Source organism: Cricetulus griseus, chromosome 2, assembly GCF_003668045.3.
Source record: "Cricetulus griseus strain 17A/GY chromosome 2, alternate assembly CriGri-PICRH-1.0, whole genome shotgun sequence".
Lineage (NCBI taxonomy): Eukaryota > Metazoa > Chordata > Mammalia > Rodentia > Cricetidae > Cricetulus > Cricetulus griseus.
In genome coordinates this window covers 251835681-251863197 of record NC_048595.1, presented here as the reverse complement: position 1 = coordinate 251863197, position 27517 = coordinate 251835681, and the positions used below count along the sequence as shown (strand labels likewise).

The window sequence follows — 27517 nt, the reverse complement described above, 5'->3', positions numbered from 1 at the left end:
ACCCACTGCTAGGTTCCATTCCTGGAGTGTTGATTCATCAGAGCCAGCCAGAGTTGATTCCTCAGATCCATCAGAATTTGCATTTCTATTCTCAGTCCCCAGTAGTGCAGATACTGAGAAATCCAAACCAATTATGCTATTCAAATGCCTTAACCACACGCCAGGGTTTCCCCGCCCCTCTCCGCACCGCACCTGTCCCGGTCAGGTAGGCGTTCCTGGGGTTCAGGGAAGACAACGTGTATGCGGTTGGTTCAAGAACATTCCTTCCCACTGATCTACGAAATAAGGAAGTTTATTAAAATAAAACCAGAGCCTAGAAGGTCAGGAGAACTCAAGCTCTGGGGAACTCTGTCTTGCACGTGATCTGCTGGGCGTCTACACCCGGATCGGCTCTGGCCTCCTCGCCAGCCCCAGGGCCTGTGGTCCCTGCGGCGCCTTAGCCCTCGCCTAGCCTCCCAGGGCAGTGGCCGCTGCTCGCGATGGCGTTCCTGGCCACCTTCCTCTGCTGCCTGCTGGCTGCCTGGCCCCGCCACCCGGGCCTCGGGGTGCCTCTGGCGCCTGCCGGTAGCACTCCAGCTGTGGGTGAGTGGATCATGACTGTGGAAGGGGCCGGCGAAGTCGCGACTATACGTGGGCGGCTGGGCACAGGACGCGGCCACGCTGGCCACTAGGGTCCAAGGCCACCCAGCAAGGTCACTGGGCCAGACCCTGTGGGCGAGCGCTTTGAGCCGCCTGCTGGGCGTTTGTTTACATCCTGGGTCTGGGTTGTTTTGCTCCGGGGAGGAAAGCCAAAGCTGCTGTCCCGCGGGTAAACAGCTAAGAATTGCTGTGGATACTCCCTAAGTCACTCAGGGTGCCCAGAACAGAGGGGGGAAGAGAGAGTCCCCACACCTGGGTCGTACACAAAGCGTCCTTCTGTTCTGTTCAGTGAAGTCAAAGGCTTTCTCTGCCTCTCCAGGTGTCCGGGCTGCTCGACCTTTCCATGCTCACAATAAAACTTGTGAACCCTTCTTTATTCCTTGGTGCACTTAAGTCCTTGAGTGATGGACAGTTCTGTTTTTTAACATTTAGCCCAGTGCCTGCTCCACCCCATGTCCCCTCCATTCCCTCATATCCAGCAGAAACAGCAGCAAGCAGTTGCTCCCAAACTTGGTAAAAGTTCATCCCCACTCTAAAATGTCTGAATCCAGACCTGTGGGGATGCCCGGGCCAGTTAACACTTGTGATCTCTCTTAAGTTTGGGAATCACTCTCCAGACCGATTGTTTAGTAAGATTGTAGGATGCCTTCTGGGTTTCAAAAATTAAGGTCCCCTCCCATTTCCCTAGTTCCCTTTAAAAATAATTGCTCTAGTTGGGTTGGAGTTGCTAAGAGAAGGGGTTAGCTTTGATTTGGGGAGATAGCTGGCCTTGAGACTTTCCTCAGTTCTCAGGACTGAAATTCTCCTGCTGTCTGCCTGGTCCCCTCTCTAAGCTGCTGGTCTATCTGCACAGGACTTCAGGAATGTCTTGGGAGGTGTGCGGGGATCCTCTCTCATTGCTTGAACAGGAAGTGTGCCGAACTTAGTTGTCAAGCCTTTACAAGCCACAACTATGGCTGGTTTGCCATCTCTGGCAAATAACAATCAAAACAGAATGTGTATGTATGCTGTTGCCTTATATTTTATTCTGCTATTTAAATTTGTGACTGTTCAGGATTTCGACCTGAAAACATCTCAGGTTGCACCACAGGCAAAGTCAATTGCTGAAAGCCTTCGTGCAAATTTGTTGGGGGTGGGGAGGGGGTCATGCAATCTCCATTTAGCTTCCTGTTTTGGTAAGGGAGGTGACATGGTTGAATCACCTCTCACTGCCTAGGAAGGGAGAGAGGCTAACTGGAGTCCAAGATCAGATGTGTTGACTCTGGTTTCACACTGCATAGATTATTTTACATACTTTCCACTCAATGAGAGCTCCTCTTTCTCCCTTGCCCTCCCCCACAACTTCCACCCCGTCTGTCTGCCTGTCTGCTGCTTTTTTCCTAACTGTGTTTAAATTCCCAGTCCAAATTTTCTTCCATGCCAAGTTAGGGTGGCCAGAGGACAACCACCCTGGTGTTGTTTACCTGAATGTGTTTGGCACCTTTTTTTTTTTTTGAGATTTAGTGGATTGTCAACTGCTGGTATATTTAGCACATAGGAACTGACATTATAAATAGGTAAACCAACACCTATTTAAGCAACTACATACCATTGTCCATACAGTCGTAGTTCATCGGGTTTGCTGGGACCAATTATTAAACTTTCTTTGACTTAAATTTTTTCTTGAAAAATTTGAGCATTTTTCTATCTAGACACTGGGGAGGGGGCACATATATCTTGAGAAATCTCTGAGAAGATTATCTGGAGAATAAGAATGAAATTTCGATAAAGACCTTTGAACTTTAGGAGATTTTTATTTGAGTGTGTTATTGACTGTCACGGGCCAGATTGGTGGTCTTCACACACACACATACACACACACACACACACACACACACACACACACACACACACACACAAAGAGAGAGAGAGAGAGAGAGAGAGAGAGAGAGAGAGAGAGAGAGAGAGATTACAGTTTCATTAAAGCTAGCATGTATAGCCTCTAGAGTTTCCGACTCACTTAAAGCCAGCCTTTAGTGAAACTATTACCCCTTCATTTGTCTATCCAGCACATTAGCATCTGGAGAAACTGGTTCTAGCTCAGCTTTCATTGACTAGTCACATGATACGGAAGGACTCTTGAATTTTTGTCTTTGCCTAAATGTCATTAGCTATAAATTAAAGACTCTTTGTTAAGGGCTCACTCTGTCAGACAAATTGCCGTTCTTGAAGCTCTGTGAACTGGGTACTGGATTCTGTCAGAGGATTCCGAAATGGAACTCTAATCCCTTTCAAGTTTTGGATTGTGTAAATTTAATCCATTCATGTTCTCATTGACCTTAATCTTCACTGCACCTTCTATGTAGATTACCATTATCTACTTTCGTGTAAGGCAGCCCATTTGGCTAAGTATGTGGGAGGCAGTATACAGAGGTTAAAAGCCAAGTGGTTTCTGAGGAGAGATTCCCGAGTCAGCGCCTCAGCCCTCTTGTTGATGACATGTGACTTTGGTTTACTCTCTGTGCACTTCAGTTCCCTGTCTGCTACAAAGAACAATAGTGATATAAGCCTAGAGACAGCCCTAAACTTGTCATAAGTACTTTTTTGTTGTTGTTGTTGTTTCTTAAGGCAGGGTTTCTCTGTATTGCTTTGGGGCCTGTCCTGGAACTTGCTCTGTAGACCAGTCTAGCCTCGAACCCAGAGATCCTCCTGCCTCTGCCTCTCGAGTGCTGGGATTAAAGGCGTGCACCACCAACGCCCGGCTCGTAAATATGATGAAATTGAACAGTTATGTGCAAATGGGGAAATTCAATTTCAGATGGCAGGTTTGATAAAATAATGATAGCAAAACTAAAATGTAGTTTGCTCAGTGTCATGTGCATTGTAAGGATTTGCTTTCTGCTACTGCTATCTTAAAAGGACACACCATTACATTCCCATCTGACAGATGAAGCAGGCCAAGGTCACGCATCCAGACTGAATTACTGGGTGTAGAATTTACATGAGAAGGCAGGCTGTCTGACTCGGGTGTCAAACACGATTCTGTTTTATATGTAGTTACTGCACATTTACATGCTACAAATAATATAAACACAGGTTTACACAAAAATGAGATGGAGGTACAACCTGCATGATAATTACAATTTATTTGCCACTTTTCTTTGTGTGCAGGGGTAGAGTATATCTGAACTCAAGAAAAAGTTTAGGGCATTTTCTGCTTGGTGGAAAGGAAGAAATTACTCTTGGCTGACTTTTCAAATACTGATTAATTGACCCTGGATACTATTTTATGTCAACTGCCATCTGGATTTTATGTCTTCTATTTCTTACATGTGAACATTTGTTATAAAATTATGATGACAGTGGAAAAAACTGACCACCAATAATTTCTCCTTGCTACTTAGCAAGCCCACTGTTGTTTTAATTTCATTTCTGTGACTATAATCAACTGATTGCTCCGTTGTTGCTGGGCAGTCAAAGCAGGAACACATGGCAGCTGCTCACACCTACAGTCAAGAGCAGACAGAGAATAAATGATGCATGCTTATCTGTGCCCAGTTCACACTACACTTACACAATCCAGGATCACATGCCCGGAGACAAGCCCCCTTCACTGTGGGCTGGGCCTTTCTACATCAAGACTCAAGAGTTCCTCATAGGCATGCCCTCCCCCACCCAATTCAACCTGATGTAGAGAATCCTTTATCGAGATTCCCAGGCCATTCTAGATTTTGTCAAATAAACAGTCAAAACATCATCATAACTGTTTTCATTGTGTTATCCTCATTGGATTTTATTAAGTTTTGTCACTTTTGTATAGATTAAAAAGCTTGTATTGTTTTACTATGTTTCTTCTGATATATTCAGATGTAAATTGAAATCAGAGTGCTTTCAAAACTCTTAATATGTTATTATAGCATATTTGGGAGGCTATTTTGAAGGGCAATTAAGGAAATCCATCTGAACAGAATGCAGAGAATATACTCAGTAAGTAAGTATGGTAATTAAAACAAAATAAGGAAAATATTTTCTCTTCTGTGATTCCAAAATTTATTTTTTCTGTCCTAAAGGTTTCTAGTAAAGCTGAACAAATATCAAGTGTTAAAGACGCTAATTATATATGAGAAAACAGCACACTTGTTGAATTTATATGTAAATTATATGTAAGGAAACTTGAGGGCTCTTCAACATATGGTCCCTTTTATGAGGGATCATATAAATTGTGTATGCTTATCAAATTTCCCACTTGAGTCAGTGTAGTTAACTTTTGTTGCTGTGACAAAATGCCACTATCAAGTCCATTTCTAGCCTGAAGTGTTTATTTGGGTTTATAGTTCCAGGATAGGAAGGCATGACACGGACTGGATTAGGAAGCTCAATGATCATATTTTTACCACAAATGGGAAGCATTTGTGAGGCTCTGAACTCTCAAAGCCTATCCCATGTGACACACTTCCTCTACCACGCCTAACATCTTAAAGGTTCCTTAACTTCACCAACTGGGGACTAAATATTCACATACCTGAGCTATGGGGATATTTGTCATTCAAGCCATACCCAGCATTAGTTTCTCTACTATAAACTCAAAATGCTAAGTCCCTTTGAGAATGAAGTTATACAACACATACAAATTTCTTAATACCATACCTGTCATATAAACCACACCTGGAATATACCACAGATTCATAGTGAAAGATGCTATGACTTGTTCTAATAATTTTTCAATGAAGTAATATTTCTCAATATGATTTCCAAGTAGGATTGCTGTCAAATAGATTGGGCTTTTCCCAATCTGTTTAGGAAAATTGTTTTTTAAGAACTGCTTCCTACAATGTTAAAATTGAGTACAAATGTATGAGGGTTGTATCTCTAATTTGTTAGCTTTAAAGTGTATCTAAGCAGTCATATGTTTGTCACATGGCTTCTGTTAAAGATTTATGGTTTTTTTCTACAAGGCTAAGAGAAATTATATACAAATAAACTGAGATAAACATTTACAGATTCTGTATTCCATCTACTTGTGCAATCTTGGTACTGTAGATAATATTTCTAACTGATCTGTTTTTCTCAAACCTCAAATTCTGCAAGAAGATATGCTATGTTGTTACAATATGATATAATCTCATTGGCCTCTCAGAAAGATGGCTCCAAACATTTTTTTTGTGTAATGTCATCTTTACTTGAGTCTTTGTTGAGTAGTCATGCTAACTCAGAACTCATTGGTTTCACATGTGTAAGTTGTATGTTCTTCTGTTATTTGAAGCTTCTTCATCTAACAGGAGAGAGTTTCCAGAACACTGAAATTATGACGGCTTCCTTCTTTGGCAAGGGGAGCAGATGTCTCAATCTTACTCTAACCACAAATTTATCAGTATTTCTTTTCTAACCAACAGGACAGTTTTGGCATGTGACTGACTTGCATTTGGACCCTACTTACCACATTACAGATGATCACACCAAGGTGTGTGCTTCATCTAAAGGTGCAAATGCCTCCAATCCTGGCCCTTTTGGAGATGTTATGTGTGACTCTCCATATCAACTTATTTTGTCAGCATTTGATTTTATTAAGAATTCAGGACAAGAAGCATCTTTCATGATATGGACAGGGTAAGTACATATTAATTATGTAGTATTTTCCTACAGTGTGCTAATCTTCATTACTGTGCTATTTTCATAAAATCCATAAAGAGTTGTTTGTTTGTTTGTGGGACTGGCTCCCACACTTATGAGTATATAGGGAGTGCAAACTGGACTCAGTGAGTTAAAAAGGAAAAAGAAGGACATGAAATTGGTAGAGAGTGGAAGGTGGGTGTTTATCTAAGAGGAGTTAGTGGGAATGAGAAGTGACTAGGACCAAAGTAAACTGTATACATATTTGAAACTCAGTAAAATGTGTTACATAAAAAAACTTGACACATTAGTCAATATTATTAGTGATAAAAACAATCTTAGACTGTGGGTCTTTTTCCCTGTGGCATACTTTATAAATATGTTTGTGTTAATTAAGAGATGATTCCATAAATAACACACTTGCATCAGTATCTTGTACTATTGATTAATATGACAATAAATTTTGGTTAAATAATTAATAACAAAAGATAATAACGGATGTTAACTTGTGGTAATGATTTTGTGAAGCATCACAAAATTATGGTGGGATAATTAACTAGGTCCATCCGTCGAAATACTGTGGTGAGGACTGTATTTCTAGTTCCTGAAATATGGAATATTGCTATTCTTATAAGGTGTTAACTTTGTATGGAGTTCTATTTTAATTAATTTCTATTCTACAACTTAGTAATCTGTATGTCCTTAGATCATATTATTTCCATATGAGAGGTAAGGAAATGAAGAACTGATATTCTAAATAACTTGCCCATGTTTATATAATTACCTGTTGGTAAAATAGATATTTGATCTACGCTTTTGGTCCTGCAGTCTACAATTTCCTAATCCTGTGGTGTTATAAATCCTCAGCAAGACAATAAAATAGGCTACAATTTTCTGTATTACCTCCTCCCCTTTTGTAGGATTGTTTGTAGATGAAGAGTGTTTATCTCACCCCACTCCCCTACCCCTTTTGTGGTTGTGTTCAGTTATGTAGTTTGAGCTGATTTTAAATTACTGGGCTCAATCATCCCTTTCTTCAGTCTATTGACTAATTGGGACTATGGGTATGCCATCACCATTGGCTACTCTTTGACTCTTTAATTTTAACTTGTTATTCTAAAGTAGACATCTATAATGATAGCTACAATAATGCATAAATATAGTGATTTATTCTTTACATTTCTATCTTCTTTTCAGGGATAGCCCACCTCATGTCCCAGTACCTGAACTCTCAACAGGCACTGTAATAAAGGTGATCACTAACATGACAATGACCATCCAGAACCTCTTTCCAAGCCTCCAAGTTTTTCCTGCACTGGGCAATCATGATTATTGGCCACAGGTAAAACTGACCTCAACTTCCAGAACTTCTTTCCCTTTTAATAGTGCAAAAATTATGACAAGGGTAGGGGATAAGAATGGCTGTCAAGGAAGTACTCATGTGATAACCATCAAAGTTTTAGGTGTTTTCAAAAGAATAAAAAATAATTCATGAAAATTATGCCAAGAATATATTTTAGAAGTAAATTTCACAGAATGTGGATTTTTAATTTTTGTTGTTGTTGTTATAAACTTCTCCAGTTTCCCTAGTCCTTTCAATACATTTTCTTACTTATTTACCAGTTCCATGATAGGCTTAGCAAGCAAGGTTAATATCGACAAGCATTTGCAGTTTCCCGAACCTGTAGACATATGAAGAGCAGCACATTCTGATTTAAGGTAGATTGCTATTGAGGCCATAAGTAGAAAGACTGTTAAAATAACCAAAGGTCAATGTTCCAATCTAGTTTATCTGATTTAGATATGATTAAAACAAAAATTATTTTTCAGGATATTCATTTACTGATTGATGTGACCTGACTCCAGTCACTCACAGAAGTCATTTGTTAAGATACCTGTGCATCTCAGACATGGTACACACAGCTAGGTAAAAATCAAGCTAGGCAGTAGTGGTGCACACCTTTAATCCCAGCACTTGGAGGCAGAGACAGGTGGAGTTTGAGGCCAACCTGGTCTACAGAGCGAGTTCCGGGATAGCCAGGGATATACAGAGAAACTGTCTGAAAACAAAACAAAACAAAACAAAACAAAAAGACCAATTTGTACAGAGATTTGTTTATAAGAACTTATAGTTCTATCTTTCCCTGTTCGGAGACCTTGCTTAGTCTTGGGTAATTCACATGTCTTTCCTCCCACAGCCTAAGCATGCACTCTCCTGTTGAACTTGATTTCCAGTTCCTACCTTGTGTTTTTTTTGTTTGTTTGCTTGTTTGTTTTTTGTTTAGTTTTGTATTTCTGATTACTTCTTTTCTTTCTGCCTCAACTTCCCTAATGCTGGGATTAAAGGCTTGCACCACCATGCCCACATAATCTTTTCTTAATGTAGAATCATGTTTTTGACTGTTTCTTACATGAGTATTGTATTTATATCATTTTCATCCTCCCTTCTTCCCCCTCCAACTCCTTGTGCTCCCTCACACTCTTACCTCATAGCTTTAGAGATATCAGGTATTACATGAAGATTTCAGAACGAGTTCCCCTAAAAACTGCTATCTGCGATAGAGCAGCGAGAGTGCTAGTCTAAAATTTGAATAGAATTTCTCCAGTGAAAGCCTTTAAACCTACAGGGTAACTCTAAACATACACATAGATGTGCAACTACCTCACCTGCTCTTCAAAAGCAGATTACTTGCCCAGGAATTCTTTCTCATTACTGCTCAAGTAATCAGTGTGGACCAGGGTTTCTATTTACTTCTATACTGGTAAGACTGGTGCTGCCAACCTCATGGGTAAGATCCCTTCCTATTATAGCTCATTTCTCTGTGGCAGTCAGGTCTCAGCCCAAAAGGAAAAGATTTTATTTTTAACTCTCTCTCTCTCTCTCTCTCTCTCTCTCTCTCTCTCTCTCTCTCTCTCTCTCTCTGTCCCCCCCCACCCCCCGCGTGTGTGTTTGTATGTGCACATGAATGTGATATCCAAAGAGGCCAGAGACATCATATCCTTTGGGGTTGGAGTTAGAGGCAGTCTAAGCCAACCACCATGGCTGCTGGGAACCAAACTCAAACTCAGTCCTCTGCAATGCATGTTCTTTTCAATATGTTGTTGCAACTTAGTTTGCCGCAAAAAGGTCAGTGCAAATCACAAGCACTTGAAGGAATTAAGCAGCTTTGTAATAACATTCTAAATGACTTCATTAAAATTTTACGTCATTAAGTTTTCTCTAATCATACAGCATGCTACACCAGTCCTGCATGTTCAGGTTCAAACCTGCATTCACTGTCTCAGGAACACACTTCTTTATCTCACCATCCATCTAAGCCCTGCCCTGGCCCTAAGCACAAGCTTCCCTCTGCACATAACACACACTTTTTTACTGCTGTGTTTATGTCTGGGCCATTTATTTTGATCTAATGCCAACTTGAATTTGTTGCACAGTTCCTACTTTAAATGCTGCCTTCACTCCTTGCCTGACGTGATGTTCTTGTTTTGTTCTCCTACGACCTCTATGGTAGCACTTGGCAACATGCCCTACAGTTAGTGTATCACCTTTTGCCTACCTTTGCTCAGCTATATGAGTTCCTTAAAGACTAAAAATGTAGTGCCTACAGATGGCGAACATAGTCAGCACTCAAGCAATATTTCCATTATTTCATCCAAATATCTTTAAAGTTTCAAAGTCCATTGTCTTCTTGTGGCCAGGACCAGCTGCCGATAGCCACCAGCAAGGTCTACAGTGCTGTAGCTGACCTCTGGAAACCGTGGCTGGATGAAGAAGCCATTAGCACTTTAAGGAAAGGTTAGTGAAACACTGTTTTGCTTCCCTTTTTAATTCCTTGTTTAGACTTACATCTTTAACATTTGTTTGGGTCTTCCAATTCTAGATAGTCTTTGTGCCCAGTTTGTTGAAAGACAGTAAACAGCAGTGTGGCCCTAGGACACATTCGAACCTGTTTACCTTGTGAGGGAGCTCTTTGCTTCCCTGTCCCATCCTTAATCAAGATGTTCCACTTGAAGAAAAAGCGGAATTTTGAATGTGAATATAAATACAAGTGTATGTTTTTAATTGGAAAATGGATTGAGAAGAAAGAGTAGATAATTTTACCTCAAAAGCACAATGTTATGAGGGAACAGCTGATAAAGTGAGAATAACTGAGGTTTTCAGACAGGCCTTGAGGTGTATAGAAAAGTAACATAAAGAGTACATGGTAAGCCCTTCCCTGGGTGTAGTCTCTCTTCCCCTTCCTTGGGCAGCCTATGAGAAGATGATATGTGAAGCTGCAGAGTGAAGCTGTGTGGGGACCACAGAAATTAAAGATGCCAGGAATATGGAACATCATCTAAGGGAGATGTAAATGCAATCAGAGCCATCCCAGGAAAGGGCATGTGACATTCAGTCAGGAAGGCCATGGGGCTGCCCAATGGAAGCTGATATCCCAGTGCCATGTACAGTAGATGTCAGCCATAGAGTTAAGATTTAATGTTTATCCTGTTGGATGTCATCTTTTGTCTGAGCCTTCCTTATTAATTTACCATTCCTCACTTTTGGAGTAGTACTGTGTGTTCAGCACTGTGATAAAATGCCTGAGATAAACAGCTGAAGGGATGAAGATTCATTGGAGTTTCTGCTTCCAAAGGTCCATTGGTCTTTTAGCCCCAATGCTTTGGGCCCCTGATGAGCCCAAGACATCATGGCAGATGGGAATGGTGGAATGGGAATGGTCCTTACTTCATGGCAGCCAGCAAAGGAGGTAGGGAGGTAAGAGAGAGCTAGAGAGGGAAGGAAGGGGAAAGGGAGGGATGGAGAAAAGAGATAGGGAGGGGAGAAAGAAAGGAGGGAAGGAGAGAGAGAGAGAGAGAGAGAGAGCACAACAGGAGTCCATGTGAACAGATGAAAGACATTATTACATTTGAAGACATTCACCCTGTGTTCTACTGCCTGTAGTTGACTAGGCCCTCCCTCCAGTAGCCTATTTAGCTCATCAATGAGATGATTCTCATTCCCCCTGGTGATTTAATAACCTCTAAATAAGGCCATTATCTGGAATTAACCCTTCAACACATAAGGGTCTTCGGGAACATTTCAAATCTAAACTATAGCAGAATGTCTACACCTTGCTATTGTATATTGTAAATATGTAAATATGGAAAAGTGTCAATTTTTTTTCATGTCCTGGGTGGTGGACATAGGTAGATCTTTGGGACTTTGTGTTTCTTTATTAGCCTGGTGAAGTCCAGGCCAATGAGGGTCCCTGTCCTAATAATCAAGGTATATAGCATCTGAGGAATGATACTAGAGAAGTTGGACTCTAGCCTCTACATGCAACCCCCCACGCCCAGCATACTCACGCACTCGAGCACACACACACACACACACACACACACACACACACACACAACTATTATTGTGTGGAAAATCATAACATGTTGTGACTATAGGGGTGAAAATGCAAGTTAAACAGGCTGTGTGTGATCAGTCATGATTGAAAGCTAAGGAAATAGATGCTTGGTGAATGGGCACAATACAAAAAAAAAATCAGGCACAGGAATAGAGGGGCTCACTCTGAATGTTCCATTATGACAGATCCTATGGTGTCTGTTTCTAATGGTTCAGGGTTGGAGCATGTGGGGTCTAATGTGTTCATTTTCTGGGTATATTTAGCAGGGGCCTGTGCCTTTCCATTCTTTAGATTTTATATTTTATAGCATCTCTCAAGTCCTGGGACTTATGATTATTTAAAACTAGGAGCTCGTGCATAGATTGTTATTTTTTATTTTTTTGAGATTAAAATATGATTGCATAATTTCTCCTTTTCCTTTCCTCCCTCCAGTTTTCTCATGTATCTCTCTACTCTTGCTCTTTCAATGCATGTATGATTTTTCTTTGTGGATAGATAGATAATAGATGGATGGACAGGTTGAGATATAGCTTTCTAAATACATAAATACAACCTTCTCAGTCTGTTACTTGTGTGTGGATGCTTCCAGGGCTGACCATTTGGTATTGGATAACCAGTTGGTGTCTCTTGCTTGGAAGACTGTTTCTCCCATTTTCTTTATTCCTTAGTTTCCTGTACTTCTTTGTCTGAGGTTGATGCCTTGTGAGCTTTCTCCCCCTTCCATGTTAGCATGTCTACTGGTGTTGTCCTTGTTCAGATCATATTCAGGCAGCCATATTGGTGAGACTTCATGTGTGTAGCTTCTCTGACATTTCTAGGACACACAGTCTCACAGCAAACTCCCCAACCCTCTGGCTCTTACAACCTTTCTTCCCTGTCTTCCAAGTGATCCCTGAAATGTAGGTGCAGGAGCTGTGTTGTAGACTTGGCAGCTGGCATGTAATTCCACAACTATGCATATTGATGAGTTGTGGTTTACTCTAATATAAATTAGTATATTTTAAAAATTAAATTTTATTTCCTACTGCCCAAACATGTGTATTGGCTGTAACTGCTCTTCCCTCATAATCTTACACATTGGATTTAACACATGGTACCTTTACCCATTAATGTTAACTTAGATTCTTACCCAGTGAGGATGCCAGTTGGCATTGTTAACTTTAAGAGTTCACTTGCCCAGTATCTGCATGTTTGTGTGTTCGTGGTCCTAAAGTTCATTTTGCATTTGTGTTTACAGGTGGCTTCTATTCCCAGAAAGTTGCAAATAATCCAGACTTGAGGATCATTAGCCTAAACACGAACCTGTACTATGGTCCAAACGTCATGACCCTGAACAAGACAGACCCAGCAAATCAATTCGAATGGCTGGAAAATACACTAAACAGCTCTCTACAAAATAAGGAGAAGGTAGATCCTATAGACTAGAATTAGCAGTGGACTAACAGAGGGATTAATTTGTTTATTGATCTTGGGGAATAATCAGGAATTAATAAAAGTCTTAAAAATTCAAGATTTAAAAAGAAAGTTGACTCAGGTCAATATTCTTGTACCATCCAACAGTACCGTATAAATGAGACATGTGTCATAATGCATTATTGCATAATTGCAGCTTGTTCCCTTCTCAGAAACAGGAGAGAAAGCATATTTGCTTTCTAAATTTTAGTTAATATATGTTCAGTCATGGGGATCTAGCTGTCATTTAGTAGTGATAAATGTGCAAACAAGCTGCCATGTGCGTATTTCTCCTTTCAGGTGTACATCATAGCACATGTTCCAGTGGGCTATCTTCCTTATGCAACTGATACCCCAGCAGTGAGGCAGTATTATAATGAGAAACTGGTTGATATTTTCAGAAAATACAGCTCTGTCATTGCAGGACAGTTCTACGGCCACACCCACAGAGACAGCCTTATGGTTCTTTCTGATAGACAAGGTAATGAATGGGACCTGTATGCCTGTCCCAGTCTACCTTGCTGGAGCACAGCTGTGACTGACCATTGTATTTACTGTTTAGGGCACTTAAAGCGTCGTTGAAAAGAGAAGTTCTTGGCCTTTTCTTGTTTATCTTGAATGGTTATATGCTGAGTGCACAAATCATAGGATTAGACATATGACTAGATTTCTTCACCATAAGCTCTGGTCAGCTGTGCAGGGCCAATATTGCTTGTCTGGCAACCACACAGAGGCCTCCGAAACTCTTAGCTCACTCCAAGTTTCTGTTAGACACTCAGTTTGGAGAAGTAATAATACTGTTTGTTGTTTATATGCTAGACTCAAATTTCTCTTTCTAAGACTTTTATTTTCTCTCAGAATTTTAAAGTACAGATCACAACTCACAGAATGCCTTAAAATATTCAGCACATTCTTAATTGTTCTTGTCACAATAAAGGAAATGAAAAGTAGGAGAAGTTATAGCAAGAAACAGTAAGAATTTGGTTTTATATAGACAAAAGGAAAACAAATTGTGTTTTTTCAATATTTTGACAATATTTTTGAAATGTTTGTTGCTCATCTAGAACAAATTATAACAATGACTACTTTAAAGTTTGATTCTTTTAGATCATAATATGCCATTTCTTTCAGAGAGACAGAGAGACAAATAGGGAGAGAGAGAGAGAGAGAGAGAGAGAGAGAGAGAGAGAGAGAGAGAGATTGATGATTGATTGATTAATTATGGAGTTCTGGCTGTCCTGGAACTCACTATGTAGACCAGGCTGTCCTCAAACCAATAAAGATCTGCCTGCTTCTGTTTACCCCAGTGCTGGATCTTATAATAGACATGTATAAAATATGTTAATATTTTGATTTTTTCCTTTTTTTTTTTTTTGAAACAGAATGTCACTGTTTGCTCTGACTGGCCTGGAACTCACTATATAAACCAGGCTGGCCTCAAACTTGTGTCTTCCTGCCTCTGTCTCCCGAATACTGGAATTATTAAAGGTCTGTGCCAATCAAATTATTGTATAATTTTTGAAACTTTACATTAGGCACAGTAAAAAAAGGGGGGGGCAGTTTTGTTGTCTTATTTTGTGTGAACACACGTACGTGTGTGTGTGTGTGTGTGTGTGTGTGTGTGTGTGTGTGTGTGTGTGTAAGTTATGGTAAACTTGTTTTTTGTGAAAATTTTTCAAATATATATAAAGGTTGAGAATATGATTAACAAATCCATGTTTACTCATCATTTATTATATTGAATATGGATCAAGATCTTGTTGTATTTATTTATCATCTATCCATTCTCTATTATTTCTTTGTCATCACTATCATCTATTTAGCTATCAATCATTTATCTAAAATCTATCATTTATCTGTCTTCTATCATTTATGTCTATATCAATCATCTTATGTCATTTATCTTCTATCTATCATCTATCTAATCTATAACCTACTTTTCATCTATTTGTCATCTATCTGCGATGTACTTATCTGAAGTGTTTAAAAGTGACTTTGAAACATAAAGTCAGTTATAGTTCCATGTAGTTCTATATTCATTGTTAGAAAATATAGGTAATTTATAAAACCATAATGACATTAATCTGTTTAGCAAAATCAGTAATAGCCCTTTGGTTTTTGTATTAAACACCCTTATTTTCTCAAAAGCAACACTAATTGCTTTGAGGTAATTACAATTGGAGAATTAATCAATGACTGTATAATATTTGTCTATTAATCTCTTAACTTAATCTATTCATATATATATAATATATATATATATATATATATATATATATATAGGTTTTGAGACAGGGTTTCTCTGTGGCTTTGGAGGCTGTTGTCCTGGAACTAGCTCTTGTAGACCAGGCTGGTCTTGAACTCACAGAGATCCTCTGCTTCTGCCTCCTAAGTGCTGGGATTAAAGGTGTGCGCCACCAATGCCCAGCCTCTATTCATATTTTTAAGGTTAAATTAAAGTGTTATAATATATACCTGACTTTTTTTTTTTTTTGGTCCAGGAAGTCCAATAAATTCTGCATTTGTGGCACCTGCTGTTACACCAGTGAAAGGAGTTTTACAAAAAGAGACAAACAATCCTGGTGTCCGACTATTTCAGTACAAACCTGATGATTATGCATTGCTGGTAAGTTGGAGTAGTTTGGTTGACCCCACATGTAAACATTTATATATGTCTTTGAAGTTTTTATTCATTTAGTAAGAGTGTTTCTCAGAAAGCCAGGAGAGATGCACTTGATGTTGGTATCTCATGGTGTCCTTATTTAAAGATGTATGTCTGCTGTCATCCCTGTGGGTGGGTAGGTGAGGTTTGCTTGTGGTTACCATCTTTCTACGGGCTTCCTTTTTTATATGTTTGTTTTAAGACTAGTTCTCATGTAGCGCAAGCTGGCCTAAATGTGCTGTATTCTAGAGACTTCTGGTCCTATTGCCTCAATCTGCCAAGAGCTGGGATTCCAAGTGTTTGCCTCCATACCCAGGTTTATGGGGTTCTGGGGACTGAGTTTAGGGTGCTGGGAACTTGTGTGTGAGGCAGGCAGGCAGGTACTTTAACAATTGAGCTACATCCCAAGCCCTGATCTTGTCACGTTTTTCAGGATGTAGCCTTATTTGTGTACTTTGATATATACTATTGTCCTCCCTAAGAAAAAAATATTAATTACTCTTCTTCCAGACACAATTATTTGGAAAAATTTAGGCTCCCTAACTATGCTCTGTCTTCAGCTGTTTTCCAAGCTCTCCTGTGTTCTAATTTGTTCTTTAAAATGGGAATTAAGATATGACTGTGGGGAGCTGGGCGTTGGTGGTGCACACCTTTAATCCCAGCACTTGGGAGGCAGAGGCAGGCAGATCTCTGTGAGTTCAAGGCCAGCCTGGTCTACAGAGTGAGTGCCAGGACAGGCCCCAAAGCTACACAGAGAAACCCTGTCTCGAAAAACAAACAAACAAACAAAAAACAAACAAAAAGATATGACTGTGGGGTCTCAGGAGATCGCTCTATTGGTAAAGGGCTTGCTGTGTAGCCATAAGGCCCTAAGTTCAGGAACCCAGTAGTCACAGAATGCCAGGCATGGCTCTGCACATATGTATCCCCTGTGCAGTGGTGTGGAGAGTAGAGGATCCCTGGAGCTTGGTACCATCCATTCTAGCTGACAGATCTCCAGGTTCAATGAAGAGCCCCTGTCTCAGAAGAAATAAGATGGAGAGCAATTGAGAAAGCCACTCATGTTGACCTCTGGCCTCCACAGTACTTGAATGTATGCACACACATTCACAAACAGAAAATGCATAAACATATACTGTACATACCTAAGTGTGCCCTACAGACACAAACATGACTAGATCATGAGTTCCTAAGATGCTTCCATGAAAAGAAATATATATGAAGCATTTAGAATAATAAACACTCACACTGAGTGCTCAGTAAAAGGTTTGTGAAAGCTTAATTTTTCAAGGAGAAACTCCAGTTGAATATTTATTTTTTGTCTCAGTAATTCTCTGGTGCACATTTGTGGCTCTTCAGCACAATTTGATATGAAAGTGCTGACCATCTCTCTTTCTAGTGATGATGCACGCCATTAATCCCAGAAAAATGCACACATCATAGTTTCAAACTACCAAACTGACATCTCAGTCTGTGTGGGAAGCTCAGGCAGAGTTCATGGGCTGGCTCAGCTGCTTCCAACACCCAGCTGATTTCTGTCAGCTGCTAGTGTTCATCTCTAAGCTGTAAGAATTTAAGATGCTTTATCTTTTGCATCTCACTTTATATCTGGATGATACACTATTATATTCTTTTCATTATTTTTAAAAAAATTTAAAGTGATACAGGTTTTTGGTATTGAGATCATTTTGTATGTATATGTTTTTGGGGGGTGTTGTGTTTTGTTTTTGTTTGTTTGTTTTTTGAGACAGGGTTTCTCAGGGTTTCTCTTTGTGTAGCCCTGGCTGTCCAGTAGACCAGGCTGGCCTGGAACTTATAGAGCTCCACCTGCTTCTGCCTCCCAAATGTTGGCATTACAGACATGTGCCATCATTGCCCAGATGAAGTGAAGTTCTTACAGAAATGTATTTGGGCTATATTTTTAAACCACTCTGAACTGGGTTTGTTACTGTCTTTAATATAGGACATGTTGCAGTATTATTTGAACTTAACAGAAGCAAATTTAAAAGGAGAATCCAACTGGACACTGGAGTACATACTGACTCAGACCTATGGCATTGCAGATCTACAGCCAAGGAGCTTACATGGATTGGCTAAACAATTTGCTACCATAGACAGCAAACAGTTCTTGAAATACTACCATTATTTTTTTGTGAGTTATGACAGCAGTGTAACTTGTGATCAGAAGTGCAAAACCTTACAGATTTGTGCAATTATGAATCTTGATAGCATTTCCTATGATGATTGCCTGAAACAGCATTTTATGAAGCACAGCCACGAGTAAGTATTCCAGTCCTATACATAGAAAAAAAAAATCACATCACCGTGTTTGGGCAATGAGTTTGTGAAGTACTAAGTGGGTCAGAAGAGTAACTCTGCACTTTCTTATTTGTGAATCTCAGTTACTGACATCAGTAATATTAGAGACTTTTACATGTTGAATACATGAACATTGTTCATTAGTAAGGGACATGTGGACATAAATACCACATCTTCCAATTCTATACAATGATACCTAACTTATACCCTTGTAAAAATTGTCATTGTGCAATAAAGCAGGTAAATTCTCTATAGACGTTATGGAGTTGTGTTTGCTTTATTTTTATTTTTATTTTATTTTTTGGTATTTGAGACACACTCTCATGCTGTAGCTCAGTCTGCATGGGAACTCACTGGGTAGTTTGGCCTGGAATTCAACAGTGATCCACTTGCCTCAGTCTTTCAAGGACTGGGATTATAGTCATAAGCTACCAAGCCTGCTGGTACTTTTAATGCCTCCTGTACTTTTAGTGTGATAATTTTCAGTCTTCTAATTCCCTCTTGCTAGAGCCTCATGTGTAAACCCTACTTCAGATGGTTTTACCACATGTTTAAATGGAGACTAGCATTTTTGGTATGTTCTGTCTACTCTGGGGAAAGCACCAAGTTCTCCTTAGGGCAATCTCTGAGTCTTTAGACCATCATGGGCATGTTCTAACCAGCTTTCTTCCTTCTGGATTCTCGTACTACTGATCTGTAGGAATGAGAATCACATATGGGGTACTTACTGCAAATTCATTACAGTTGGTCCTCCATGATGGTATATTACATCCAAGATAAACCACTGGCAGTTGAAAACTGTCAGGTATTCTTTAGATGACTCATTTTAGTAATGTGGGTTTTGCCAAAAGCATAAAGGTCTAACTTCAGTGGGCTCCAGTGTAGAGAGTACAGATGACTCTGGACCTCCTTTCTGAGTAAAATCTGAGGCTTGCTAATAGTGAGAATTGCTAATTCCATCTGGTAAAGTTATGATGGAAAAGGCAATGACCATGTTCTCAGAGAACTGAATCACTGTGAGTCACTGCATGGCTCAGTTTCCAATGCCAAGTTGAAGGTATAATTCTTTAATACTTGGTAATTTGATTCTAGAGTTATACTTAAAAGTAAGCTCTCAAAAATACATACTAAAAGATATACTTAAAGTTCAAAGAGCATCATTATGTAAAACGGACGATGAAGCCAAACCTGCAAACCATAAATATAATCTCATACTCACTTTAGTGTGGATATAGAAGTCTAGCTGTTAAAGATGAGTGGGTGGTTTCTTTGGAGATTGATTTATGGTGAGGGTACAGAGACACTGGGAAAATTAAAACACTATAGCTAAGAGGAGGCTGTCTCTGGGCTGAGGTGGTGGTAACTAGTTCCTGGTATATTTTGGAAGTAGATTCGTTGCCACTCTGTATGTAGAAGACAAGTACACAGAGTCTGAACATCCAGTTGTGATTGGCATTTTCTTTGGGCTGCAAACCAGCTCCCAAATAAAGACACGGAGACTTTTTAATTATGAATGCTCAGCCTTAGCTTAGGCTTGTCCCACTAGCTCTTTTAACTTAATTTACTGTTTCTATTCATTTACATTTGGTCTCTGGTCCTTTTTACCTTTCTTTCATTCTGTATGTCCTACTCCTGATTCCTCAGTGTCTTGTTGGCTGGCCTCTGGTGTCTCCCTGGCATCATTTTTTCTTTCTTCCCCCAAACCTAAATTCCTCATCTTACTTACTCTCCCTGTGCAGAAGTCATGGCTATACTTCCTCCCTTACTATTGGTCATTCAGCTTTTTATTAGACCAGTCAGGTGCCTTAGGCAAGGTAAAACAGCAACACATCTTTACATAGTTAAACAACTATTCTGCAACATAAACAAATGCAACACATCTTTGCATAGTTAAATATTCAGTGACATCGAATCTGAGAAGGTAGTTGGGCTTACTAAAGAAGCGAAAGCTGGTGGCAAGATATGATGAACAGAACAACAAATGAAGACCATTATTGTGTGTTACAGCAAGCTTATCAAACCCAAGAATCCCTCTAGTTCATTAAATATTTGTCCCCATATATAGGTCCTTGAATGAGACTGTCTCCCCATAGGCTCATGTGTTTGAACATTTGGTCACAGTTGGTGGTGCTGTTTGGGAAGGTTTAGGAGGTGTTGCCTTTTGGGGGGAAGTAGACCACTGGAGGTGACTGAGATGTTCAAAGACTCATGCCATCTCCAATGTGTTTTTTCTCTGTTTCATACTTGTGGTTCAGGATGTGAGCTCTCAGTTTCTGCTCCAGCCTGCCACTTTCCTGGGGGACTGTATCCTCTAGAACTGTAAACCCAAATAAAAATTTCTTCTATAAGTAAGCTTGGTTATGGTATTTTATCACATATTTTATCATGGAAAAGAAAGAAACCAAATCATCTCTGACTGGTTTTGTGAATAAGATTATTTCTCTGAGACTTTACATTTGTTTGTAACTTAATAGAAATGTATCCTCTACCCACTTCTCTGCTGGTACTGTTCTAATGGAAACCATCCTAGACAAACCACTGTGAGGCATCTAAGTGAGGGATAATAAATAGTGTTGATTTAACTATTGATGAGCCATCTATTCTTTTGCTAAGAGTGGATCCCTCAAATAGAATCTTATACTTAAATATCTTTCCAATGGAGCAACTATGTCTGTAAGCAAATGTTAGTAAACCACTCTAGAGAACACTGGAAAAGCTAATGAAAAGACATTGACTTTATTCACGCTATAACTTCTATTTTCTCAGACAGGCCTATTGATTCTACTTACAAAATATTCTCATTGAATGAACTGTGACTCAGCAGCTTATGAATGGGATGGACTTTTGTATAATATGCATTTGTTCTTGGAAAAAATTTAAATCTATATTAAACTTTATATTTTATTGTAACAACTCAAATCTTCCTGTATCCCAATCTATTCACAATGCACCCCCTTTTGAAGGTTTTATCTCCTTATGTTGAACAACTGATTTAGGAAAATGTCTATGGATGTCCTTGCCATTTGTCATGTAGTTCTGGGGACTTTCTTGCAAGACTTGGAACTGATGGGGCTGACTGATTGATTTCCATAGCCTTTCTCTGCCTCAGTACCTTCCTGTGGCTCTCATTAGCACCCATGTTCTAATTTGAATGGACTGCTTTTTTACTTTCTAAATACAAATGCCATTACCCGCATCCTCATCTTCACTTACATTTTTTCTATCTTAATTAAAATCTACTCTATTTCTTTCTTTCTCTCCTAAACTGTTTCCTAAAAGACTCAACATTATAAATTGCCTCTGTTGTCAAACATTTCCAAACTTTTCAGCCTGTGTTAATCTCCCCTCCCCAAGGCTACCATGGTATCTACTTTCCTCGGCTTTGTTAGTATCATTGATCATACCTTCCTTCCTCTCTTTGCTTCACTCCCATTAATCAATAGAGAAAAAGCCTGTTTTACTCAGTCTGTATCTTTATTATGTAGCAGAGTGCTTAACAAATAGCATTTTAGTCCTCCCAGCTGACACAATAAAATATGCAGACCTGGTGTCTGGGTTGTGTACAAAACAAATTTATTTTCTAACAGCTCTTGGAGGTTGGTAGTCCAAGGTCCATGTACCTGAAAGATTGATTTAGGGTTTCTGATAAGGAAACTCTTCCTTACTTTCTGTCCCATAGTACAATCTTTCCTTTGATGTATGTGGTGGTTGGGGGTGGGGCAGAAACAGAGAGACAGTAAGGATGAGTGAGTCGTGGTTCTTTCTCTTATAAGGACGCTCTTCCAGGAGAAATGAGGCAGGCAGTAAGGGGAAAGGGCCCACTGTTAGTAACTGAAAGTTGCTCACATTTGTTTTGGTGAGGTCAGACACTGGAGTTGAAAGATTAAAGATTAAACTACAGAGTCCAGAGCATGGGAAAAGATGAATAAAAAGACATGCAGGTGAGCGTGAGACAGTCAATTTAGGAATCTAAGAGAAGGTACAAGACTCTGGGCTGCTGAAGGCAGGCCAGCTGGCTCTCCCAAATCATTGAGGCTCAATTGTCTTTTCATATATCCTTGACTCTGATACAGCTATTTATAAGACTGAATTGTAAGTAAGAATAGCATCTAGCAAGCCTGTACCTTCTGTGAAATGTTACTTTAACTAGGCAAAGATGTGTTACATTTGTTTATAGTGCATTTATTTAATGTTGCTTTGTCTGCCTAAAGCACCTAATTGGTCTAATAAAAGGCTGAATGACCAATGGCTAGGCAATAGAGGAATAGGCAGGACTTGTGGGCAGAGAGAATAAGAATGAGGAAGAATCTAGAGGAGAGAAGGAGAGAATGAGGGAGAAAGTGGGGGAGATGCTTGGGGCTAGCCAGCCATGCAGCTGCAATAAAAGGAAGGTAAAAAGCCCTGAGGCAAAACATAGATGAAGAGAAATAGGCTAATTTAAGTTATAAAGCTGTGGGGCAAGCATAAGATAAGGCCCATCATTCATAATTATTATTAAGTCTCTGTATCATGATTTGGGAGCTGGATAGTTACCAAAGAATGCCTGCTATATGCACGTGCTTCAAGAAAGAGACCCCCAAACTACCATGTGGACAGAAAACTAAATATAAAATAACCAAGAAACATTATGGTTGTATCCTGGTGGCTGTGGTAGAGTTAATCCTCTGCTTGGTAAAGCTATAAGCTGTCATGTAAATGTGAGATAAATTAGAGGTTAGTATAATTCATTGCTCTCGAGACACCTGCCAGGTCAGAAGGTAGGGAATGCCAGTCATATGACTACTAACAGCTAGCGGACAGTCGAAGGCAATTGCTAATAAGGATGTACACAGAGAGGCCTCAACCACCTAATGGGGTGGGTAGCACATGAACAGATCCCTGGATGGACCAGGGAAATGCAGAGTAAGGACGACCTCCGTTGACTCAGTCCTTGATTGCCCAGAGAATGAACCGACAACGTCAATAGAGATTACCTCAACCTTTGTCTAGTTTCTGCCATTGCCCTATAAAATTTCTAAACAAAGGAAATTCAGTGACTTTTTTCCCCTTTGGAGTCAATTCCCTCTCACTTTAATTTTTCATTTTCTATCAGGTTTCACTGTTCTTTAATAATACTTGACAGCAATGAAGCCTTCTTCTACTGTGATTACTCCCACGGAATTCTGAGTCTTTCATGTTTAACTGATGTAACTTATGAACCAGGAGCTACTGTCTCGGGTTGATCTTTGATGAACCTGCATATCTGGTATCTTAGATCCTTGGGTCATATAAGCTGGGCTATGGGTTCCACTAAAAAGCCATGCATCAGAATCAGGCTCCACCCTTTACCCTTATGTAACCTTTATTGTATTTCTGTTTTGTTTTGTTTTGTTTTGAGACAGGGTTTAACTATATTGCTCTGGTTGGTGTGAAATTTCCTGTTTAGACTGTGGTCTTGAACTCACAAATATGTAAGTCTCTGTCTCCCAAGTCCTGGGTAATATGTTTTCTGTAACATGATAATAGGTTTCTCTGCCGATGCAATAAGTCAGATCAAGCCTAATTGAAAAAGTAAATGAATAGCTTTATTTGAGCAAAGCGTCTCTTGGTGAGTTCTCCACCCTAGAGATGAGTCAATCTTCCTGCTCCCTTTTGTCCTCCTCTTCCCTCCCCTTCTCCCCTTATCTTCCTTCTAACTCCTCCCCCCATGGTCCCCATTAGCTTAGGAGATCTTGTCCCTTTCCCCTTCTCTGGGGGACCGTGTGTGTCTCTCTTAGGTCCTCCTTCTTTCCTAGCTTCTCTGGAGGTGTGGATTGTAGGCTGCTACTTCTTTGCTTTAGATCTATAATCCATATATGAGTGAGTACATACTATTTTTTTTGTCTTTTTGTGACTGGGTTACCTCACTCAGGATGGTTTCTTCTAGTTCCATCCATTTGCCTGCAAATTTTAAGATTCCATTGTTTTCTTTCCACTGAGTAGTACTCCATTGTGTAAATGTACCACATTTTCTCCATCTATTCCTCAGTTGAGGGGCATCTAGGTTGCTTCCAGTTTCTGGCTATTACAAATAATGCTGCTATGAACACTGTTGAGCAGATGTCCTTGTTGTATGAATGTGCTTCTTTTGGGTATATGCCTAGGAGTGGAATTGCTGGATCTCCTGGTAGATTGCAAATCCCAACTTTTATGCATAACATAACCATTCTACTTGCAGACTCACAGCATCTGGGTGTGAACAGAATTGGACCCACTAACATCCAGTGATGGAGAAGGGAGAAGCTCACAAGATTCTGCCTTTTCTTGGAATTCCCATGCAGTTAGTATTTTCAGGGGCAGGGAGGGGTATTTTCCTCAGTGATGTAGCCAGTGTTAGGATGCTCATGGTCCTGTAAAGAACCCTTCAATGCTTCTGGAAGCAACTCTAATGAAACTCAATGTGTGTGAATGACCTGAACATACAGTTCCCCCCAAAGAAACAGAGGCCAGTGTATATTTTAGAAGGTGTCTAACATTATTAGCCATCAAGGAAACATAATTAAATCTTCTTTGAGATTGCACCCAACTCTAGTTAGAATGGCTATTGTCAAGAAAAAAATGACACAAATGCCAGTAAGGATATAAAGGACAAGACACCTTCCTTCACTATTGTTGAGAATGTATTGTGACTACTATGGAAGTCAGTATGGATGTTCTTCAAAAATTAAAAACTGAAGTAGCTTTAATTTTCCTAGGTATAGATCCAAAGAATTCTAAGTCAATATACTTCAGAGATAATTGCAAATCCACATTTATGACTACATGGTTCATGGTAGCCTGGAAACTGAGCAACCTATATGTCCATACAAATAAAGAAAGAAAACATAGTTCATGGACACAATGGAATTTTATTCAGACTTAGAAGGTAGATGAAATAATGGCTGTTACAAAGAAATAGATGCAATTGGAGATTATTATGTTTAAGTGAAATAAAGCAACTCAGCAAAACCAAAGCCACACATTTAACTCATGTATGATCTCTAGATTTAAATCTGTGTGTATATTCACATGTGTGTTTGTTGAAAGGAGAAAGAGAACTATGACACTGATAAATATTCTGGGATGAGAAGAGGAAAAAATAGAAAATACATGTGACATAAAAGCCCAAGGGGTACTCTTTGGGGGAGAAATGAGGCCAGCCATAGGGGTTAGTTAGGAGGCTGAAAGAATGTACCAAGGGATGGGAATGAATAAGAACAAGTACATTGACCTATTTTGTGGTGGTTTGAATGAGAAAGTCCCCCATAGGCTCAGGTGTTTGAATAATTGATTCCAGTTGGTGGCGCTGTTCAAGGGGCTTAGGAGATGAGACCTTGATAGAAGAAGTGTATCAGTAGAAGTGGACTGTGAGAGTTAAAAGACTCATGCCATTTCCTACTAGTGTTCTCAATGTCTTGCTTGTTGTTCAAACTGTGAGCTCTCAGCTATTCCTGCCACCATGCCATCGACCTGCTATCATGATTCCCTATTATAACAGGCCTTTTTTTTTTCCAATCATAAAAATCAACTTTGTTTTCTTACTGATTCATTAACTTTTCTGAAGGGAAAATTTTCACTTTGCTTCTTAATCACAATTCCAGTAGGACCCATGATATCTAGCTTAGGTTTAAGTATCCAGAACACCAGCATGAATAATTGTAGCAGTAACACAAGAGTGGTCTGTTAATAAATTCAATGCTCACTTTCAGTTCACTAATTAAAAATGTCATCCCAGCGTTGTTGGTGCATGCCTTTAATCCCAGCACTCAGGAGGCAGAGGCAGGCAGATCTCTGTGAGTTTGAGGCCAGCCTAGTCTCCAGAGCGAGTGCCAGGATAGGCTCCAAAGCTACACAGAGAAACCCTGTCTCAAAAAACAAAAACAAAAAACAAAAACAAAAACAAAAAACAAAAAAGTCCACTGTCTTCCAAATCATCAAACATTTAAATCTTATTTAACTTAAAATATTTTGACCTATGTTCACTGAGTTGATGGGGACTTTTATTTTACAGCAGGCACAACATGACAGTCTGTTCTTTGTCAATCAAGTTGCTCTGTCATTTAATGTTACTAATAGGACTTGAGGCACAGTCATGATGAAATCTTAGCCTTCTGGAACCATAAGTTCAAATTCATTTTGTTTTCTGTAAGTTGCCTTGGTCATGTTGTTTTATCACAGCAACAGAAAAATAACCAATACATATACCTATGAAATTGTCATAATGAAACCTGTTATTGCTGACTTAAAAATACACTGTTTCTGCAGTGAAAAAATAGAAAAGTTACAGATTGTTTTAAATATTACTAAGAGACTGAAAAGTGGAGGCTGAAAGGAAACAAAATCTCACATCTCATTCCTGAATAAAGCCACAAGCACCATCTTATGGCTCAATCTTGCCACAAATAACCCTTTAGTTCTTTTCAAGTCCCGGATCCTGTATTGAAGCTCAGAAATAAGTGAAGCAGACATATTTTCCTGTTCTGGTGCAGTTAACCAGAATAGACCTGTGCATGGTGAGCAAGCATACGTTTGTGTGCTTGCATGTGCATTTGTGTGTGTGTGTGTGTGTGTGTGTGTTCAGCTTAAGGAAACACTGGCAGTTTCGCACAGTTATGTATAATGAATGCTCATGCTAATAGTTAATGTATTTTTTCCATTCATTACAGTAGATCTCATTTCCTGTTAAATGGTTAATGGAAGCCATGGCAGGGATATCACAAAGAAGTCCACTTAGGTATTAAATATTTCGGAAGAACAGTCAAAAGTTACTGAGATGGTTGCTTTTTCCTGAAACAATGTAATTATGTCAGCATGGAGATGGCTGCACAGCACAGAAGAAAACCACATTTTCTGATTAGCCTTTCTGGCAGATTTCACTGTTCATTGATCAACGTGGAAGAACCTGTCTGGCACTTACCACGTCCCCTTGCAGAGGTGGCTCGGAAGCATTCACTCTCACGTCTCCGTGGACACGGTGGAACGGGGCTGGGGACAATGTTCAGAGCAGTGTTTGCTACAGAGCTCATTTGTCTTCTTTCCTGTTAAGTTCTCAAATTGCTGCCAAGGGGCGTCAAAGCACCGCAGCAACAAGCCGAGGCCGCTTCTATTCACCCGATAATTCATTAATCACCCATTGACAATCTCTCTAGAACCTTTAGCTGAAACCTCTGTGGATTCTAATTATGCCGAATGTGGGAAGAGTTGGTAGCAGCTACGCTGGGGTATTTGTATCTAAAAATCATTTTGGAAATAAAATAAATGAGTCTAAAAACTCAAAGCCACATTTGTTGATAATTTATATTGCAGTGCATACGCTTAGAAAGAGCCCTGAGCTTTCAGTTGGAGTCTCGATGCATTGAGAGCAAAAAGAAAACCCTCTGAGTGAAGAAGCACATTTAAGATTCCATCCGTCTTTTTCATTTAGGGCTCGTAGGCTATCGAATAGTAAGCTAGAGGTTCCACT

General features: G+C 39.6%; 1 protein-coding gene across 1 annotated transcript; it reads left to right on the top strand.

Moving 5' to 3' along the window:
• Positions 1-479: 479 nt before the first annotated feature.
• On the top strand, positions 480-27191 carry Smpdl3a (sphingomyelin phosphodiesterase acid like 3A). The gene is made up of 9 exons (XM_027398442.2): positions 480-582; positions 6012-6225; positions 7426-7570; positions 9928-10024; positions 12862-13031; positions 13377-13557; positions 15578-15702; positions 17702-18018; positions 26987-27191. Exons 1-9 carry the CDS (start codon positions 480-482, stop codon positions 27189-27191), a joined length of 1557 nt encoding a protein of 518 aa, XP_027254243.2.
• The last annotated feature ends 326 nt before the right edge of the window (positions 27192-27517 follow it).

Excerpts from the sequence above, each read along its gene's own strand:
- Smpdl3a (XM_027398442.2), top strand. The coding sequence starts at position 480 with ATGGCGTTCCTGGCCACCTTCCTCTGCTGCCTGCTGGCTGCCTGGCCC. Across the intron at positions 583-6,011 it reads CGGTAGCACTCCAGCTGTGG|GACAGTTTTGGCATGTGACT; the intron begins GTGAGTGGATCA and ends TCTAACCAACAG. Across the intron at positions 13,558-15,577 it reads GGTTCTTTCTGATAGACAAG|GAAGTCCAATAAATTCTGCA; the intron begins GTAATGAATGGG and ends TTTTTGGTCCAG.